The sequence below is a fragment of the Lupinus angustifolius genome, chromosome LG03, assembly GCF_001865875.1.
Source record: "Lupinus angustifolius cultivar Tanjil chromosome LG03, LupAngTanjil_v1.0, whole genome shotgun sequence".
Classification (NCBI taxonomy): domain Eukaryota; kingdom Viridiplantae; phylum Streptophyta; class Magnoliopsida; order Fabales; family Fabaceae; genus Lupinus; species Lupinus angustifolius.
This window is the reverse complement of record NC_032011.1, coordinates 1,072,249-1,094,015: the sequence shown is the minus strand read 5'-3', so window position 1 is coordinate 1,094,015 and position 21,767 is coordinate 1,072,249. Positions and strand designations below refer to the sequence as shown.

At 31.9% G+C, this 21,767-nt stretch overlaps 4 protein-coding genes across 4 annotated transcripts; 1 reads left to right on the top strand and 3 right to left on the bottom strand.

The window, feature by feature from the left end:
- LOC109342839 (DNA-repair protein XRCC1-like) lies at window positions 39–3,462 on the top strand. Its single transcript, XM_019580857.1, has 7 exons — window positions 39–402; window positions 672–860; window positions 1,410–1,521; window positions 2,125–2,210; window positions 2,349–2,459; window positions 2,746–2,832; window positions 3,008–3,462. Exons 1-7 carry the CDS (start codon window positions 193–195, stop codon window positions 3,347–3,349), a joined length of 1,137 nt encoding a protein of 378 aa, XP_019436402.1. The 5' UTR covers window positions 39–192; the 3' UTR covers window positions 3,350–3,462.
- Window positions 4,181–5,997, bottom strand: LOC109342838 (auxin-induced protein 22A-like). Its single transcript, XM_019580856.1, has 3 exons — window positions 5,524–5,997; window positions 4,673–4,766; window positions 4,181–4,315 (listed from the first exon to the last, which is right to left on the bottom strand). The coding sequence occupies exons 1-3, from the start codon at window positions 5,882–5,884 to the stop codon at window positions 4,201–4,203; spliced, it is 570 nt and encodes a 189-aa protein (XP_019436401.1). The 5' UTR covers window positions 5,885–5,997; the 3' UTR covers window positions 4,181–4,200.
- Window positions 14,750–19,090, bottom strand: LOC109342835 (D-glycerate 3-kinase, chloroplastic-like). Its single transcript, XM_019580853.1, has 12 exons — window positions 18,831–19,090; window positions 17,262–17,635; window positions 17,004–17,083; window positions 16,845–16,896; window positions 16,704–16,745; window positions 16,524–16,602; window positions 16,417–16,448; window positions 16,263–16,331; window positions 15,818–15,892; window positions 15,590–15,706; window positions 15,434–15,484; window positions 14,750–15,075 (listed from the first exon to the last, which is right to left on the bottom strand). The coding sequence occupies exons 1-12, from the start codon at window positions 18,997–18,999 to the stop codon at window positions 14,932–14,934; spliced, it is 1,284 nt and encodes a 427-aa protein (XP_019436398.1). The 5' UTR covers window positions 19,000–19,090; the 3' UTR covers window positions 14,750–14,931.
- Window positions 19,439–21,438, bottom strand: LOC109342247 (D-glycerate 3-kinase, chloroplastic-like). The gene is made up of 3 exons (XM_019580270.1): window positions 21,270–21,438; window positions 19,641–20,074; window positions 19,439–19,522 (listed from the first exon to the last, which is right to left on the bottom strand). Exons 1-3 carry the CDS (start codon window positions 21,436–21,438, stop codon window positions 19,439–19,441), a joined length of 687 nt encoding a protein of 228 aa, XP_019435815.1.

Here is a 21,767-nt window from a genome sequence, read left to right as displayed (position 1 = left end):
TTCCCATTTATATAATTATTACTATTCATCTCACTCTAAACTATTATCAATTTCTATTGCATTTCTTCATTGATTCAATTTTGGAACAATTTGATCATTTTACATTGGACCCAGAGTTCAGATTCGTTTATTGGAACTTGGGTAATTTTCAAAATCGGTACTTTGGGGTTATTCTATGTTGTTTTTGGTACCATGTCTAATAACAAAGGTTCTAAGCGAAACTTGCCATCATGGATGAGTTCAAGGGACAATGAGGATGGAAATTCTGGAAAGAAATCAACTTTGGATAGTGAAGATGAGAAAAGGAGTGAGTTTGATACACCCAACAAGAAGAGCAAAGTCCAAACTCAAAAATCTTCTGTATCTACTTCTCTTAATTCTAAAAGCTTCAACAAGCTTCTGGTATGTGTTTAACAATGATCAATTAATGCCATTTTGTTTAGGCTTTTTAAAAAACAAGCAAAAAAAGTGATTTTTTACATGCTTGTTTTGGTATGTTACATTGGGTCCCAACTAAATTGAGTTGAGCTGGGTTTTTTTTGTGTAAAATCACTTTTTTTAGTATCTTAGAATCACTTTTTGATGCCTAAAAAAACAGGCTTTTAATATGGTTTTGCTTGCAATGTGGATTGTTGATTGAGGTCATAACTCATTCAACTGTTTGTGGACAGGATGGGGTTGTTTTTGTGTTATCAGGCTTTGTCAATCCGGAACGCGGCATGTTGAGGTCTCAAGCCTTGGAAATGGGGGCAGAGTATCAACCTGATTGGAACTCAGATTGCACTCTCTTGGTTTGTGCATTTTCTAATACTCCCAAGTTTCGGCAGGTTGAAGCGGATTGTGGAACCATTGTGTCAAAGGTTTTCTTTTCCCCCATGTTTTGGTTTAAATATTGCTTATCTTTTGGGAGGGTATGATGAATTGAGAAGTAAGAAGTCCTCAGTAATCTATATGTTATGCTGCCAAGTGCGAACTTGTGGTTTGTTCCCCCGGGTTGAGCAAATTGGAGATATTTTTCCATGGTTGATACTTGGCCATTGAATTTTTTGCTTGAGGAAAGAATGCTACTAAAATGGAGTTGTTTGATTAATTCCTTGTACCATTTTTAATTCCATTATAACGTTTGAAGATTGCAGGTCTTTCTTTGGTGTGCCTGCCTGAATGGGATTTTTTATGTAATCAATATGCTAATTGGTCCATTTTGCTAACGAGAATACGATTTATTGCTTACCTTGCCATGCTTTTCTTTCTTCTTCACTAGTCTTCGTTGTGTTATTTGTTGCATATTAATTGGTGTCAAGCTTTACCACCTTCTGTGTTGACTTGGTAGGGAAATTCTGGTTATGCTATTCATACTAATGTAACATGATGTTTCCTGTTTTTTTCTCTCTTCAATTTTTGGATGTTAGGATTGGATAGTAGAGTGTTACACCCAGAGGAAACTGGTTGAAATTGAAAGTTACCTTATGCATGCTGGGAAACCATGGCGCAAAGGAAATACATCACATGAAGTCAGTGAAGGTGATATACTTGATCTATATTAGCCAATAGGACCCGAAGTTTGAGCTTTTGCTGTCATCTAATGAGTGCAATACTCGTTGCCACAAACACCTTGTTTACATTTTCTTACATGAAATTTGACCTTTACCGAAGCCAATTAAGATTGAGTCATTCTAGTTACTTGCATCTTAGCATTTACATTTCAAGTTCTCTTCTTTACTCTTTTCGAAAAATAAAAGTAAAATGATATATTTTGGGAATAAAATTGCAATTTCACAAATTGACTAATTAAGTATAGTCTTTTAAATTTAGTCAAGTATTTATAAGTTATGCTTGCTTCATACAATGCACTGCACAATTAAGCTAAATCATCTGCGAAAATACTTAAATCACATCTCTGTTTTTTAAATAAAAAGCCCTTCTTTCATCCATCTTCTTCATTGGAAATATATATGCATATGTGGTATAATGTAATGGAGAAACTGGTAGCCTATATGCGTTAGTTATATGAGATGTACTTCTACGATGGTTCGTGCTGATCTCATACCACCACTCCTGCACCATTTTCTCCCTCCAATTTCGCATCTAATCAGTCCTTGTTGTGAATTCAATGCTTGAGTGCAGATAAAAAGTCATCTATGCCCAAAAAATCACTAAAGCATGTTGAAAAAGAATTCTCCTCAAAGCCAACAGCCTCCATAAAATCGAAGGTATAAGGTGACTTATAAAATATTTCATTAGTTATTGTGCTTGGTTTGACGTTTGCGAGTAATGGGTCTGAGTAACATTTATTTTACATGTGAACAGTTAAATTTGTTATAGATTTTTATGTTTGCCGCGTATTCCAGGGAAAAGGCACTGATGTTGGTAGGAAATACTTTGTGCCTTCTGATATGAAGAAATGGGCCATTGATGATTTGAATAAAACAATCCGGTGGCTGGAAAGTCAAGAAGAAAAGGTATGATCTTCCATTTCCCATGCAAAAAATCTTCTTTGTTCATTCTAGATGCCAAAAGAAGTATTGAGAGATTGCGTAGAATCAGATAAGGGGGCAAAAAGAAGTTTGCATTCGAACCAAATTTATTATTCGAAAAGCTATATCTATTTAACAGCTCACTTACTCATAAGTGTAAATGCTTGAATGCTGTAACTATTTGTTGTTATCACTTAACTTTGCATGAGGTTAACAAATATATGTTATCCTATATGAATGCTGAATCTAAATTCTATGTTTACCTTTTCAGCCAGATCCAAGTGAGATAACAAAAATAGCCGCCGAGGGGATTCTAACTTGTTTGCAAGATGCAATATCTTCTCTCAAGGAAAAACAGGTAATGTACCCATAGAAAATTGTTTGTCACTCTTATTAGTTAGCAAACAGCTTCACTAGTGTTTTTCTTTCATTATGTGCAGTCCTTTCTTTAAATACTTTTTCAGAATAATCAGTGTCAAAGGGTTATGTTGATTTTAATGATGATTATGTTTGTTCTTCTTAACTTTAACCAGGACATCCGGAAAGGAACCGAGGACTGGAGTTTCATACCCCGTGTTGTTGATGAGCTTGCGAAGTTGGATGAGGAAGGAAGCAGTACGGCCTCAATGTCAAAGGGAGATCTTCATAGACATGCAGTGGATTGTAAACGAATTTACGAGGAGGAACTAAATAGTTTAGACGATGAACGGAAAAAGAATCCGAAGATAAATAAAGGGCAGAGTAGCAAAAGTGGTAGAACAAATGCCAAATCTTGTGGTGCAAATGAGTATGATAGTGATGAGACTATTGAGATGACAGAACAGGAAATAGAAGAAGCATATAAGAGTTGGCCCTCTAAGATCTCTGAATTTTGACTGTATTTGTTTCTTTAGGGATGAAAAACAGTTACTTTTGTTTACCAAGATTTTCAATAGATTGTTCTACAGTAATAAGTATATATTATCAAAGAAGCTTGTCTATTTTGAAATGTTCTTTGCATGGTTTTTCTTTGTTAGCCTTATACCATTGCATGTTGTAAATGATGCTGTGCTTTTTCTTTTCTATTACTTAATTGAGTTATTTATTGAGATTATAAGATTTGAGGGATCAAAAGTTAGTTAATGAGATTGTAAGGTCTAAGAAGGGTTTAAGGATTGATTAGTATGTGGTTAAGTGTAGGATATTGTAGAAATGGGTCATTAAAGTTTTGTCTCAAAACTAATTGACAATAATAAAAAAATAAGTATTTAAGTTATGCATATGAGAATGAGGGAGACGATATGAAACTTACTTCCCAATCTATAGCACATTGTTGGATATTCCTAGTGTGAATGAAGAAGTCTTACATTGTGCAAAAGTAAATGAGTTAAAAAGCATATAAGTGCACGGACGTATAGACCTAACGCCTTAAGGTTTTCAGTCAAACCTACTTATATGTTTCTTTCACTTAGTTCATGGAAGAATGTTAAAACCCGTAGATGAAGATCTCCCAATATATATAACAAACATGTGACAAAACATTTACTAAAATCATGTGTTTTTCCATATTTCATTAAACAGGGTCCTATATAAATCATTCATTCATAGATAAAGTTTGATCCATGCATCAAACTAAATTGCTTCCTCGAATATAATAAAACAAGAACATAAATTTGAAATGATGATGAAAACGTGTATGACATTATATTAATTTGAATCCTATTTTCCTTTGTTTGATCTCTATTTTTCACTTTGTCACGTCTTCTATAAATCCCTTTAAAGACCCTTTTGGTTGCAAACCGAATCGCTTTGCATCTGATCTCTTCATAATCCTCAGTCTCTTGCATGACTCAATAAACATCCTGCCAAATTACACTTTAAATATTAATACACATATTTTCACTAGCTTTATCAAATTGATAGTGATACCAATAAACGTAAAATTATTATACTTACCATCAAATATATAAAGAATTTAATATCTATACATAGTCAGTCAAATTTTATACAATATCAATAAATATATATATAAAGAGGAATAGAAATCATCAATCTCTAATTGTATCACATTTTATATCTCAAACTAATTAAAATGTTACTTTTTGTTTTCAAAATTTTTCTTTTATTCATTAACGATTATGATTGGTCCTAGACAAGAATTGAGACACCATCAAAGACAGATAATCTCCATTTAAGGAAGAGGGGCAAGAAGGACTTACTCCCAAGGGTCATCTCCAACCAGCATCCAATCACCATCTTTGTCCTCATAAATGGGAACCTCTTCACAATTATCAACATCCTTCAATGCCTCACCTGTCAACAAATTACTTTAAACATATCAATTTTAGGTGTAAATTCTTTGTGGGTTTTGACTTTTGATTGCTTCAATTCCAAGTTCCAACCTTTTCTAATTAATTAAATTTATGAGAAAACCCAATAAATTATGTGTCATCGAGAGACATAACAACTTTATAGTTTATACACTGGAACAAATTAAGGAGAATGTCTAATAATTTTTATAAGACTTGGTCTCCCCCTTTGTCTCTCTATGTCTCCTCTTTTAAATTATTTTATTTGAGACCATTATGGACAAATTAACTTATTCTTTGTCTGAAACAATTATCTTATTTTTATTTTTAAGAAAATTATAAAATATTATTTTATACTAAATCCTATATTATAGCATAGTTATAAACAATTAGTCTGAATTTGTAATAGTATACTTAATAGTTAATATCCTTACGCCATATATTCATGATCCACTGAACCCCTTAGAATCATTCTTACTAGTTTTCTAAAATCATGTAAAACCTCTTCATAACAAATATTTGCGATTCTACTATATATATATATATAGATAAATAAATAAGTGTATACAAACTTATGTTTATTTTGTTTGTATGCATATATTCATGTATATCTAGGAAAATTACAATACACCTATATGATTTTGTATCTCTCTATCTTAGCCATATATATGTGCCCTAATTAACTAGCATGAAAAGATTTGACAAATAATAATGAAGATTTGATGATGCATCAAGATTGAGGAAAACATAATGTAACTCACCAATTCCATAGCAACCAAATAGCTTCTCCAAGGCCAAAGCTAACTCTGAATAACCCTTATGCATACCTAAATCAATTTTACGCAAGAATGGTGCACCATCCATGCTAACCTTCACATAAGGTTTTGAAGCTTCATTCATGCTATTCTTCTTCCGGTATGAGCACACCGGAGGCCACCCCACTACTTGAATCTTTTTCGGCATGTTCCGGTCACCGGAGGAGCTGTTTTCATCGCCACCACCTTCAATCTCATAGAACACCCTCTTCTTTTCATTCTTATTATCAACACACATAGGTTCCCCACCGGGAAGACCTAACCTTAGCTCCGTGATTTCAAGTCCAAGACCTAATTCTGTGGCCATATTATTTTACTAGTGTGTTTAGGCAAATTGGTTTGAAAGTTTTTTGCTTTTTGGATTATGAATATTTGGTGAAGGATCAATGGTTTTTTGGTATATGGAATAATAGAAAGGGTGTAACCATGTTAGTTATTATATATGCAAAGTTTATGGAAAGGACATAGTGGTAGCAATGACAGGTAACTAAGGTGAAGTTGTCGGTCACATGTGAAACAAAAGTGGGACATGTTGTTCCCCCATGAAACTATTAAGGCCAGCACCATAGGTTGAATATGAGGTCCCAAAAAAATCATGTTATCATGTATTAAATCAATGAAATATCATAGAATAGTGTACAAATATTAATTTATATTATTATAAATTTTATTTTTAATCATATAAAATTTTCTGATTGGATGGGGACACCAAATAGGACACCCAATGGGGACAAGTGATCCCTATCCGGATATGAGACAGGTCCTACCAGCTTTGGTGCCTTAGATTTGGTGAGATTTGATCATGGCCGTTTGATTAGATGACTGGGAACAAGCCATGTGATTTGCTTGATTGAGGGTGGTCTTAGGAATAATTTATACCAAGTTACTATGGGAGGGTGTTATTCGTAATCATGAAGGAGTTTGACTTTTGGGTTTTCAACGAGTTTTGAGATTGACTCAATTTTAGTAGAAACTATGGCCATGGAGCATGGTTTAAAGATGGCGTGGAATATGAGTTATCAAAATGTTATCCATGACTGTGATTATTTAGAGGCGGTGCAAATTATTAATGAAAGAATTTAAGTTTATAGATACAATTTGTCGCATGTGATTCATAATATTTGTGATTTACTTGCTTGAGATTGGATTGCTAAGTGTGGTTAGTGTCGATGGAGATAAATATGTTGACAAATTTTATAGCTAAATTTGGATATTGCTTATTAATTGGTTTCGAATATTGGGATAGTGCTCAATAGGAAGCTCTCCTAATTTTAGATATGGATCTATCTAGCTAGTATTGTTTTAGTCTTTTTGATATACAAAAGAAATCATTGATAAAGTGTGCATACAATTGTTTTTCATAAGAGAAATATTTTATTGAAAGTTGAAGCAATAATGTGGCATACATGTGCATATGTTTTTGTAAAATATCACTAGTTTTTATTGTTCTACATGCATGTATTGTGTACCATCTTTAATTTTAGATATTAATACAATTTTTGCAAGTTTTATTTATGTATTACACAAACACACCTTACAAAATATATATAGATATATAACACTTAAACGTTTTTGAGTTTGTAAAGTTGAGTTTTAAAATATTATTTTGCCCCTATAAAATATTTATTAGGTTGAAGATCCACAAAATACATCATATAAATGTTAAATTACTTTTTTCATTATAAATTGATTTTGAAATGAAATCTTACCATTATCATAAAAGATGTTTGCCGTGATGCACTTTAATTGGTTTTTAGACAAAAAATATTTGATTTAAACATAAAAATTACTTTGAAGATCAAATTTGGTTCCGTTGAATTAAGCATCAAAATATATTTAAGTTAAGATAAATCATTTTGATAGATAATATATCAAAACGTAAAAAATACAAGATATTCAATCATTGGCATACAAATAAAAATCGCATTTTAAAAAAAATGTAGTTTTATAATAATAATAAATATATTTAAGTTAAGATAAATCAACTTAATTTGAATGTATAATATTATAATGCATCAAATATATTTAGGGTAATATATATGATTTGGTTTTATGAAATAATTAAGTACATATTTAATAAAATTATTTTTTGCTCATAAAAATTATTTATGGTTTGGTTTTATGATTTAATTTGAAATTCCACATCATTTACAAAACAATCCAAAACGAGGTTGATTGATTTTTATTATTTTATTGCTTTCAAGATTTACTTTTAGTGAGTTTGCATATATGAACACTTTTATGTCGTTAACTACTGCAAATAAGGTAAAAATAGGTAGATGCTAAACACCAAAAACATCAAATTTATAATTTCGGAAAAAAACAAACCTATATATAAATAGTGAAAACTAGTGATATTACTTTATTGAGTTTTAAAAGTTCGGAAGAATTTACCCGTTATTTTATGAAATGTAACAAGATATCTCCAAGTTCCAAACATGTTTGATTACATGTTTGATATAAGTTTGCCTATATTAGATGATGATTAATAACATGCCACATGCATGTGAATTGTGAACATCTTGATGGTGATGTAATGTTGGGAGCAAAAGAATGAAGTGGCCAGCTATGTAGGACCCTACACAGTTTTCTCTGGACCGAGAAGAATCACGAATCTGTTATTCTTAAACATGTCACAAAACTTGTCCTAAACCAATCATAATTAAAAAATTAAACATTTATAACTTTGATTATTTATAACATGTTTGAGGACAACAGATCATGAGTCAAACTTAACAAACCCAGGGTCGAGGGAAAGTTATAACCGCTTGACCCAGATGCAATTTAGAATTACCAAGTGATACAAGAGGCAAAAAATGTATGAAGCAAATCAAGCAATTAAGGATAAAGATTCCTTACCTCTGAGGAACAAGACAACTCAAAAGAGTTAGTAGTAAATTGAAGGGTAGGGTTATTATGATTTTTATATAAGTGATATGTTTGTGGATGAGATTTGGTATAAATAATATATATGCATGTGTAGGGTCATTAACATTATTTCATATGTATTTTGGAATCATATATGCATATGGTTAAAACTTAAAACTGAAACAACCGCATGTTGTATATAATGTGGGCTTGGTGTGAGTCAAAATAAAACAATGAAAAGGATGGATAGAGATAATCTGTCCCAAATTATGTCTTACTCTGTATCCTAAGCTAGTCAGAGTGTCAACATTAAAAAAAGATAGACTTAAGACAATGGAATGAAACACTCTTAAAGACAGGTGATCCTCATCCAAAAAAAATTAGACTAATTAGTTCACAATAACACATCAAATAGACAACATGTGTCTACTTTGATCCATTACTTATTCTCTTCTACCTACTACCACCATTTCTGCTGGATGGAGTAGCTTAGTGCGTACTTTTTATAGGTAAATATTAATATGTTGGAATTTTATTATAATTGAGACTCGAATTTATAATCTCTTTCATTTCATTTTTCAAAATATCTCATTATAATCATTAGATCACTTTATAACTCATTTTTAATATAAATATCATAGCTTGATTTGTACGTTATGCTAATTTGATACGAATAATAGGTAATTGTATTAATTTTTTCATGAAATCTTGTTTTCAAGATCAAAAGGGTGTATGAAGTAGTTGATGATAACAATTATTTCTCATAATAAGCATATTTATCAACTTTTTTAGGTGTATATTATCAACCTTATTATTTGGTCGACGCAATTTCCGTGCTTACTTTACAATTTAATTCCTATCTAAGATCAAAAGCATCAATTAGCCTTAGGATTCAAGTGATGATAAATAAATTTAAAAGAACCCACATTGCTCACTTTATAGAAACATGCATGTTATATCCAAGGGCATTATACTCTTTTCAAGCACATAGATGAAATTTGCCTTAATTCATGCATGGCTCACTTTTCAAGCATTATCATGCACATTATAATAAAAATCAAATCCTGCCCTAATATTTTTAGGTTCTAATAATATCGTGTGTCCTTGTGTAGCTACAATAATTTGGAGACTATACCTGAATTGGGATATGTAGTAGAAAGAGTAGACATAAAAGTATAAAAGGGATATATCTAAGTACACATTTCTAAAATATTTAAAAATATACCCAAATATCTTCCCTCTTCAAAGTTGAAATCAATTTAGCATCCTATTATAATTTCAATTTTCAAGCAAAGAAACGAAGGATCTTTCCTTAATAAACTTTGTAATCGTTGACCCATAATTAGGGAATATATGCATAGTCAAGGATTCCACTACCAATTATATATGTGCCTAAAGAATAAGAATAAAATTGTTTCCCAATAAAGTAGCATTAGTTATTTAAACAAATATATAATGTTTGCTAACGGCACCATGATTTATATTCTATTCTTCCGGATTGCAATAATCGTTATAGACATTGAATTATAAAGGACATTTTAATCTTAATTGTATTTAAAATTTGACGTATGGATGTTGTTAAATGATTGATGTTGGAGCTAATACAACCAATAAATCTAGGGTATACAAATTTCAATGTTAATGACATATATAATACCTCCATTAAATCTACAAGGCAAGACCCACTGCCCAACGAAAAAGTGCTTATTCCACCTACCAATTTAATATGGGTTTAAAATTTATATAAAGTTTCTTATACTAATCATTCACAATTGATTTGTATTACTTTTGTTTGAAAGTCAATAATAGTTAATATATGAATGGTGAATGATTTACTGACATTATAAAAAATACTTACACTATCAATATATACATATTAAATCGAATTAATATACTCCTACTTCTCAAAAAAATTAATATAGTCTTTTTGTATATTTTTTATGTACGCCTATCAAATAAGGTTGTTGAAAAACAACAGAAGAGTCACTTAAAGTTCTCGGTTAATTTAAAAATAATTCAATTGACTGAATTTATAATAGTCAATTCATTCAAAATTTCTGTTATGGTTGAGTAAAATTAATTGTATCTCCAAGAATTAGCTATATTGATTGATATTAGACACGGCAGACTCCTACGGGAGGTAGTGGTGAGAAATTTTTCAGAATGTGCGAAAGTCTGACAGAGCAATATCACATGAAAGTAGAAAACTTGTGAGTTATGAACTTCTTTTTCGAAGAAGAAGCAATAATGATATCGAAAGAATAAGCATTAGCTAATTCTATGTCAGCAATCGCAATAAATAGAGGATATAAGCGTTATCCAGAATGATTAGATGTAAAGCATTTGTAAGTGACTTTTTAAGTTTACAATCAAATCCCATTGCTCAACATGAAATGTGAGTGTATAAATTCAAACTATGACAACTATACTCTCTCCTGAAAAAAACTTTGTATATGAAAAAATTAAGGAGCTAATTTACTTGGTTCCCTTTTAAACAAAAATCAATGATGTTATATTGTGGTTTTGTGTCTTTCATGTTTTTTACGCATCAATGTTTTCTAGTTGTAGGCAAAAAATTAATCATTTTTTTAAACGTAGAGATTAGCCAAATGGGTTTGACTTCTATGAAGAAAGTCATATCTATATGCATATATAACAAATATCAAACCCCTAACATTATCATTAAGCTATGTCGAACCATATTTTTTATTAAGGTTTTAGTGTTCATGGAAATTGTATATTATTAATTTTAAATTTTTTTGGTGGGATGGATAGATAAAACTCTCCATAAAGTGGTTATTCCATGATTCAAACTTATGACTTTATATAAGGGAAGTGAAGATGACACATATATAGGGATCCTACACGCTTGTGAAATTTATAGGAACATAGTCCACTAATGAAGCATACAATATAATCTTGATTTGATTCACATTTCACATCAAGGAAGCAAAATCCATAAATTGACGTCATTTCACAAATCTATAATATATTCTTTATGCTCTTCCCATTTTTATAGATGAAAAAATTTGTTTCTAACGATGTTTCATTCTCTATTATTTTTTATTTTTTATTCATATTGTAATATATGATTAGTCCGAGATAAGAAATGAGATATTGATTGATGACATGTAATCTCTCACATATGCATGATACCATGTGGTTGATGTAAAGAATTCACTATGTGAAAATACACAAATCTATTTGGTGTCTACCAACCCAAAGACATAAAATATATTGGGAAATTATTCTTAGTGCAAATGTTCATTAAAATTAGCTATGTGGCTTCTATTTGAAGTTTATATATTCTATTGGTCTCCAATAAAAGATTTGGAGGAATATATTTGATTGAAAGACTTGGACATTTATATTTCAACCTTGGTCATTAGTCTCTAAGATAAGGTTGTGATAGACAGGTATTGACTAAAGTTTGTCTCAAATCTCAACTAAGAATCTAAAGTTTTAATATTTGTTGCAATTAATCAAGCTACGGATAAATTACGCATAAGTATACATATGTTGTCCCACAAGTTGTGTCATTGCATGTGTCTGTCTTTCATGTTTTTTACGCATCAATGTTTTCTAGTTGTAGGCAAAAAATTAATCATTTTTTTAAACGTAGAGATTAGCCAAATGGGTTTGACTTCTATGAAGAAAGTCATATCTATATGCATATATAACAAATATCAAACCCCTAACATTATCATTAAGCTATGTCGAACCATATTTTTTATTAAGGTTTTAGTGTTCATGGAAATTGTATATTATTAATTTTAAATTTTTTTGGTGGGATGGATAGATAAAACTCTCCATAAAGTGGTTATTCCATGATTCAAACTTATGACTTTATATAAGGGAAGTGAAGATGACACATATATAGGGATCCTACACGCTTGTGAAATTTATAGGAACATAGTCCACTAATGAAGCATACAATATAATCTTGATTTGATTCACATTTCACATCAAGGAAGCAAAATCCATAAATTGACGTCATTTCACAAATCTATAATATATTCTTTATGCTCTTCCCATTTTTATAGATGAAAAAATTTGTTTCTAACGATGTTTCATTCTCTATTATTTTTTATTTTTTATTCATATTGTAATATATGATTAGTCCGAGATAAGAAATGAGATATTGATTGATGACATGTAATCTCTCACATATGCATGATACCATGTGGTTGATGTAAAGAATTCACTATGTGAAAATACACAAATCTATTTGGTGTCTACCAACCCAAAGACATAAAATATATTGGGAAATTATTCTTAGTGCAAATGTTCATTAAAATTAGCTATGTGGCTTCTATTTGAAGTTTATATATTCTATTGGTCTCCAATAAAAGATTTGGAGGAATATATTTGATTGAAAGACTTGGACATTTATATTTCAACCTTGGTCATTAGTCTCTAAGATAAGGTTGTGATAGACAGGTATTGACTAAAGTTTGTCTCAAATCTCAACTAAGAATCTAAAGTTTTAATATTTGTTGCAATTAATCAAGCTACGGATAAATTACGCATAAGTATACATATGTTGTCCCACAAGTTGTGTCATTGCATGTGTCATCAATTCTGATTGGTCAGAAAAATAATTAACTTTTAATTTTTTAACTTAAATAGATTTTTTCAACCAATGACAGAGTACTGACACATATAATGACACAAATTGTGGGAAAGCAAATGTGCTCGCATTAAACTTTTGTTGTGGCTTCATTTTTTGAAAGTGTTCATCAATGGAAGTGTGTTAATTTTTTTATTTCCTTCCGTTATTATACTATCTAAATAAAGTATGGTCAGGTAAGGAAAAAAGTTAATCCAATAGAATACTTTTAATATGTAAATTGAATAATTTCAGAAATACCTTAAAAATATTTATTAAATATATATTATGAGGCTGATAGATAACGTAATAATATATTTCCACTATTATATAAAGTCTAAACATTATTAAATGCGTAATTTTTTTATCCTTAATTTTATATTTTTACCCCTTTAAGCTAGTCAAACATAGTCAAAAATTGATATTGCAGAATCCGGGCAATAATCAACCTTGTAGAGTTACTAGGTCATTGGATAGAACAGGGGAGTCCCTGACCTTGGACCACCTTTGATGAATACCTAAAAAGAGATTTTGACGCTTAAGTCACTATTTATAAGAGTATACTTGAGAGAAAATACATTATTCTTCCCTTATGAGTAGCTTCACCTATTTATATTGTGAGTAAAGTGGATTGCACTCTGAAGGGAGGTATCATCATTGTAGACGGTGTTAACTTATCCTTTTAGCCTAAGATTGACAATGTTGTGGATTTGAACCATCTATACCGTGTGGACAATGCGGACCTACCCATTATTCAGGTGGCGTGTCTTAGCCTTTGATGTGAAGGAAGATTTTTCAGCATAAGAGGTGGTCTGACCTTATCCGATCATTGTCATCATTTCTCCTAGCTAGGTCGGCCCTGTTGACCGAATCTTGTCTGCTCAGGCATAATCAATAGTCGTGTAGACCAAACCTTATATGTCTAGTAGTTGGGATAGAACAGGTAGATATAGAGCAGCTTCCAAACTACAATGCACTCTGCACCAACACAGCAGAAGATGGCACAATATGATCATGTTCAAAGGCACCATGAGGAGAAGGGACCCCTCTATGCTTTGTAAGTTTCCAACTTTCTTTCTTTCATTTCTCCAAACTTCACTCTTTGTTACTCAGCACACACTAATCAATTAACTATTTGGTTCAGTTTCTTTGCATTCTGTAGCTGCTTCTGTTGCTATCAGACTTGTGAGTGCTGCTTGGAACGTTCCTGTTGTTGCTGTCCCTAGATTACCCAATTTCCAGTTTGAGATATCTGTCAAGTGAATGTTTCTTCATTGCTTGTTGTATGCAATGGTGATGGTGATTCTAAGAGCCAATATGGAATAATCTGTACCAAACTCATATAGTAGCTGCATGTTTTTTTGGTATTAACATGAATATTCTCTCACCTTTTTGAGTAAGAAACTAATCCCTTTCAGGGTTCATGATTGCCTCACCCAACAAGTATTATTCACAGGAATCGAACCGTCGACCTTAGAATCCAGTGGGGCTTACAACTTAAATTGTATAAAAAGTGAAATACTTCATCATTATCATTATTGTTATATATAGATTTGGTGTACAATAGAAACCATTTGTGTTTAGATAACTCAACAATCAACTTTTACTTGAGAAGTTACTCATGTTAATCAAATTATTGACAAAATCTATTCCAAACATCTGTCAATATATTATAAGTGATTTTTGTAAGCAATGTGCCTTTATTGTGGTTCAGGAAGACATTTATTCCTCAAGGAAAACCAGAAAGCATTAGCCTATGTATTCATGAAAATATTCTCTATACATTTCAAAGAAAAACAATGCGCATAGAATGAATAATATCCTCTGTTGTGATGAAACTAAACCAATGGCAGCAGTTTTATTATCATATAGTAATCCTAGCCAGCCAGAATGGGGTTTCTCCCTTCATCAATTTCAATGGTTAGGAGACGCCGAGGATCGGATCCACTTGGACCCTCCGAGTAAAGGGTGGGAAGGTATGCATTGTATGCTGGGAGATAGCGAGAAACAAAATCTCTAACCTGAAGAACACAAACGATGAAAATTCATAGCATTAGCCATTAGAAGGTAGATGCTGAAGAGACAACATAGGCCTGTTCGGGTTGCGAGAACGTTTCATTCTTTAATTTCGTATTTTCATTAATAATTACAAGTATATCATCTTGTTTTCATTTAGTTTCCCACTTTCGAAGATTTGTACTAGAAACATTGATTACAAATCCTTGAAAGTAGGAAACAAAATGAAAACAAGGTAACACACTTGTAATTATTAATGAATACAAGAAATAAGAAATGTTACTGAATAAGAAACGTTATCGCAAATCAAGTAGACTCTTATATTCAGATTTTATCAAACATAAATGCGCGCGAGCAACAGACTTCATCATCAGACATTCCGGGTTTGCCAGCCTCCCTCATGCCAATCTCAGCCTGCAAATATGAACAGCAGAAGACACAAAATATGTTACAACTACATACCGAATCTGAACATAAAAACTTTATAATTTGAGAAAGAGAGATGTTAAAATAACCTACCTGCAAGCGCCACTGATAGACACAATTTGGGTCCTTAATCTTGATGACTATCCATGACTTTATGTATTTGTCCCATGCATTATAATATGCTCCCAAGTTCTTATTTATAGTTTCTAGCTGAAAAAATGCATAATTGATAAACAATCCTCCCCTATAAGAAAAAGGCTACAGAATTTGCATAATCATTATGCATATTACGGAAGAAAAAGGCACATCGCTAATTCTAACCTGGGGATCAACGGCTTTTACAACTTCCACCGGAAGGGGCTTGAAACCAAGCATCCAACCTTCAAATAACACAACCTAAAAGGCCATACCATGCATTTAATGGAAGAATCAAAAAAATTTAAAGGGTCATAACATGATATAAGGACCTATTGTTTCAAGTCATGAACAACACTACATTCCGGCCTATTTTATTATACTTTGAGTTCTAGTAGCTAATCCAATTTTTCCAAAGGTGAATTTTGTTTTTCTCAGAACTTCAAAAGGTTAATGCTGTGCTTTTTTTTATTCGGGAGGAGGAAATGGTAGCTATAAACTTAAAACACTTCAGTAAGCTTCTTTCTATGTTTTGAAGAAAAACTTTCTTTCGTATGTTGGATTCTGTTTTACCAATGGAAACCTGACCGATCAGAAGCAGCTAAAAAGTTACAATTGAAGATTCTGTTACCGTAAGAGGTCCTTCAACTTCTGTCCATGTTGAAGGATCAGCACGGTCACCTCTCCCACTGAAGGCGGACTGCAACGCCGGCAAATTCATCATTAGCAACTACAAATTTAAATTATTTGAATAACCCAAGTATGCAAGTTATGTATGACCTTACTTTATCATATCTTGGTAACTTCATCTTTATACCTAGACATTTCAAATAACAAGGAATCACACATAAATACAATATAAAGAGAGACAAAATGAAGTACAGAGACCCACCTTCACTTGTCATTTTGGTTAAAGCATTCAGAGTTTCAATAGAAAGAGCGAGATCATGGCTTCCAGCATTTCCACGAAACTGGAAGGAAACACGACAATCAAAAAAGTTTTAGTCGTCATAAATCATAATGTCCCTAGATAATATAGTGTTCACTACTTCACCGAAATGTGTACAATTACCTCAAGAAGTCCATTTCCTGGATTAGCTTCTCTCAGCTTATTCTACAATCCAAACACATAACTCGTCAGCCAAAAAGAACAAAAATTATAAAATCGGAGCATCAACTGATAAAACAAAAGTGCATAACAAATTGTGTATACCTGACCTTCAGCCGTCAAATAAAAATCATCGATAGATATTGTTGCGGAGTTCCTAAGTTTTTTAACATGCATCGGCAATTTGTTAACTAATCTCTTTATGTAGTCGTCAAAACAAAGGATAAATTTGAAATCAGCGTTGCGTCAAAATTCAGGGCCTACCTGCCAGTTCTTTGGAAAAGATAGTCAAGAGCAAAAACAAGGGTTGTCTTTCCACATCCTTGAGGAGCACTAAATCCAATCTGAGTCATAAAAGTGAAAAGATATTTATGAATCCCTTCAACAATTAAAAAATCCGAATAATTTTGGTCGCGCTTATAGCTTATGCACCCTTCATATTAAACTGCATTACATAAATACACGCAGAAAACAAACTATAGGAGATAGAGAATCATGGAAGGGAGGAATCCGAAAATATACAACTAAAGGAGGTATTTCGTCTTCTTCGTTGAACTTGGACTGATGCTGAACAATCTGATCTTCACACCATATAAAGACTGGTATATAGTAGTGATAAACTCGAGCTTTTTGAGGCTCAGTTAGGTACAGCTCATTAAGTTGAAACAACTGGCATATATACCGACCATATGATAACCACTTATCTATGGAGTCAGCCACCTTCTCTTGCGTCACGCCTATTTTGTCGAGCAAAGGTCCTGAGCAAATAAATTCAAAAAGGTCTTCGACCGAGGCAACGTCAGCAGGTTGTGTAGGAAACTTGGAATATAGAGGACACCTCCTGTACTCAATGCTGGTAGCACTAGAACTGTTTTGCAGCCATGAAATTCCACTTCCTGCATGAAGAATTGTTATTGAAAATCAAAGATTAAGCAAATAAATTCCAACAGTATAAGCACATATAATGTATCTGCTGAAGATGAGAATGAAGCTTCTAATGCTCATTTCATTTTTTTACTCCTATTTATGACTGAAGGATCATAGAAGGTGAGTCAAAATTGAAGGCCAAATAATCTGTGGTATGAATATGACAAAGTGAGCTGAATTGCATCAATTATCAAGCAAACTCAAGAGTTATCAGAAAATCTTCAACTCAAATTACATTTAATAATCTGAATACACATATAATAGCTCAATTCACTCATTCATCTTCAAGTGAAATGTCATTTAGTAGTTAGAGAACACTTTGCTTTTTAAGAATGTGATAACAATCAATCTTGACCATATTGGCATAACCAAGATTAAGTTACTTAATCATACATAACCACTTAAAAAAGAAGTGGAATGCAATTAACTTCTAATTTTAATGATTCAAATAGGATTCAATTGTCAAGATTCATCTTTCTAATCTCTTACAATAAAAAAGTGTTCTCACTAAGTAGCTACTATTTTTTGCAGTACCAAGAGTACTCCTCACCTTTCGGGATACGTGACTACCCCTCCCAACAAGTGTCACTCTCAGGTAGGGTTGGAAATAAGCTGAACAGAGTCTAACTAGAGTTCAGCTTGAAACTCGACTCAAGTTCGATACGAGTTATTTTTTTAGCTCAAATTCGGTTCGGTTAAAGTTCGTGTACTGTTTGACTCAAATTGAATTGGTTCATTAACTCAAATAATTAATTATTTTTAAAGAAATATTGTTTATACATATAAATATAATTTTTTTTATATATATAATAACAATAAATATAAAAGTAATACATGTATCATAAAAAATAGATTATATAAATATATATATCGAGTCAACTCATTAATTATTTAACGAGCTTAATTTCATGCTCAAAATCAACTCATTTGGTTCATGAACCAAGTTTCTCGATCTAAATAACCAATCGAGTTTCGAACGAATATCGAGTTGATTCGGCTCACTCCCAGGAATCAAACCCTACATTTTGGTCGTTCTGGGATTTAGCTGTCTTACACTACTAGACCAACACTTGTTGTTAGTAGCTACTATATATATATATAAACACATATACACACCGGAATTAAAAAAGAAGACAAAGAGACAATAAAGTGAAGAAAAAGTACCTGATTTTGAGAAGTGGGTAGTCAACTGAAATTTACAATTGTTAGAATTATTATTACTATTATTATGGGCATAATAGCCATAGTTGTTAGTGTTACAACAAGGCACGAAAGGTGAAATTATTGTACAACAAGGTTGGCATGTCTGAGAGAAAACATTCAAAGTCGCCATTTTTACGTGTAGTTTTCTCTCTCTACTTGTGGGTATCAATGCAAAAAAGCTTAAGTTGAAATCAGAGTACACAAAAGATTGGAACTTGGAAGAGGATGGCCATAAAAAAGATGAAAGAATAAAACAAATTTATGTTTGTCCTTAACTTCAAATCATTACTTTTAATTTAATTTACAAAATCCAGAGCCGACAAATTAAGATAAGAGGTGTCCTACTATGGATTTTGTATGTATATTCCCATATTACGATTATAAAATAGGCAAAAAAAAAAATTCAACAATTTTAATTTTAACTTAATTTCAAATAAAATAAATTATAAATTTTATATTTGATAACTCATTACCCCATTATCTAATATTGGGGAGGAGTTGAGCTGATGTTTTAATTTAGGAAAATGATATATTATTCTATCTTGTAGCGTTGCGTCAAAATTCAGGGCCTACCTGCCAGTTCTTTGGAAAAGATAGTCAAGAGCAAAAACAAGGGTTGTCTTTCCACATCCTTGAGGAGCACTAAATCCAATCTGAGTCATAAAAGTGAAAAGATATTTATGAATCCCTTCAACAATTAAAAAATCCGAATAATTTTGGTCGCGCTTATAGCTTATGCACCCTTCATATTAAACTGCATTACATAAATACACGCAGAAAACAAACTATAGGAGATAGAGAATCATGGAAGGGAGGAATCCGAAAATATACAACTAAAGGAGGTATTTCGTCTTCTTCGTTGAACTTGGACTGATGCTGAACAATCTGATCTTCACACCATATAAAGACTGGTATATAGTAGTGATAAACTCGAGCTTTTTGAGGCTCAGTTAGGTACAGCTCATTAAGTTGAAACAACTGGCATATATACCGACCATATGATAACCACTTATCTATGGAGTCAGCCACCTTCTCTTGCGTCACGCCTATTTTGTCGAGCAAAGGTCCTGAGCAAATAAATTCAAAAAGGTCTTCGACCGAGGCAACGTCAGCAGGTTGTGTAGGAAACTTGGAATATAGAGGACACCTCCTGTACTCAATGCTGGTAGCACTAGAACTGTTTTGCAGCCATGAAATTCCACTTCCTGCATGAAGAATTGTTATTGAAAATCAAAGATTAAGCAAATAAATTCCAACAGTATAAGCACATATAATGTATCTGCTGAAGATGAGAATGAAGCTTCTAATGCTCATTTCATTTTTTTACTCCTATTTATGACTGAAGGATCATAGAAGGTGAGTCAAAATTGAAGGCCAAATAATCTGTGGTATGAATATGACAAAGTGAGCTGAATTGCATCAATTATCAAGCAAACTCAAGAGTTATCAGAAAATCTTCAACTCAAATTACATTTAATAATCTGAATACACATATAATAGCTCAATTCACTCATTCATCTTCAAGTGAAATGTCATTTAGTAGTTAGAGAACACTTTGCTTTTTAAGAATGTGATAACAATCAATCTTGACCATATTGGCATAACCAAGATTAAGTTACTTAATCATACATAACCACTTAAAAAAGAAGTGGAATGCAATTAACTTCTAATTTTAATGATTCAAATAGGATTCAATTGTCAAGATTCATCTTTCTAATCTCTTACAATAAAAAAGTGTTCTCACTAAGTAGCTACTATTTTTTGCAGTACCAAGAGTACTCCTCACCTTTCGGGATACGTGACTACCCCTCCCAACAAGTGTCACTCTCAGGTAGGGTTGGAAATAAGCTGAACAGAGTCTAACTAGAGTTCAGCTTGAAACTCGACTCAAGTTCGATACGAGTTATTTTTTTAGCTCAAATTCGGTTCGGTTAAAGTTCGTGTACTGTTTGACTCAAATTGAATTGGTTCATTAACTCAAATAATTAATTATTTTTAAAGAAATATTGTTTATACATATAAATATAATTTTTTTTATATATATAATAACAATAAATATAAAAGTAATACATGTATCATAAAAAATAGATTATATAAATATATATATCGAGTCAACTCATTAATTATTTAACGAGCTTAATTTCATGCTCAAAATCAACTCATTTGGTTCATGAACCAAGTTTCTCGATCTAAATAACCAATCGAGTTTCGAACGAATATCGAGTTGATTCGGCTCACTCCCAGGAATCAAACCCTACATTTTGGTCGTTCTGGGATTTAGCTGTCTTACACTACTAGACCAACACTTGTTGTTAGTAGCTACTATATATATATATAAACACATATACACACCGGAATTAAAAAAGAAGACAAAGAGACAATAAAGTGAAGAAAAAGTACCTGATTTTGAGAAGTGGGTAGTCAACTGAAATTTACAATTGTTAGAATTATTATTACTATTATTATGGGCATAATAGCCATAGTTGTTAGTGTTACAACAAGGCACGAAAGGTGAAATTATTGTACAACAAGGTTGGCATGTCTGAGAGAAAACATTCAAAGTCGCCATTTTTACGTGTAGTTTTCTCTCTCTACTTGTGGGTATCAATGCAAAAAAGCTTAAGTTGAAATCAGAGTACACAAAAGATTGGAACTTGGAAGAGGATGGCCATAAAAAAGATGAAAGAATAAAACAAATTTATGTTTGTCCTTAACTTCAAATCATTACTTTTAATTTAATTTACAAAATCCAGAGCCGACAAATTAAGATAAGAGGTGTCCTACTATGGATTTTGTATGTATATTCCCATATTACGATTATAAAATAGGCAAAAAAAAAAATTCAACAATTTTAATTTTAACTTAATTTCAAATAAAATAAATTATAAATTTTATATT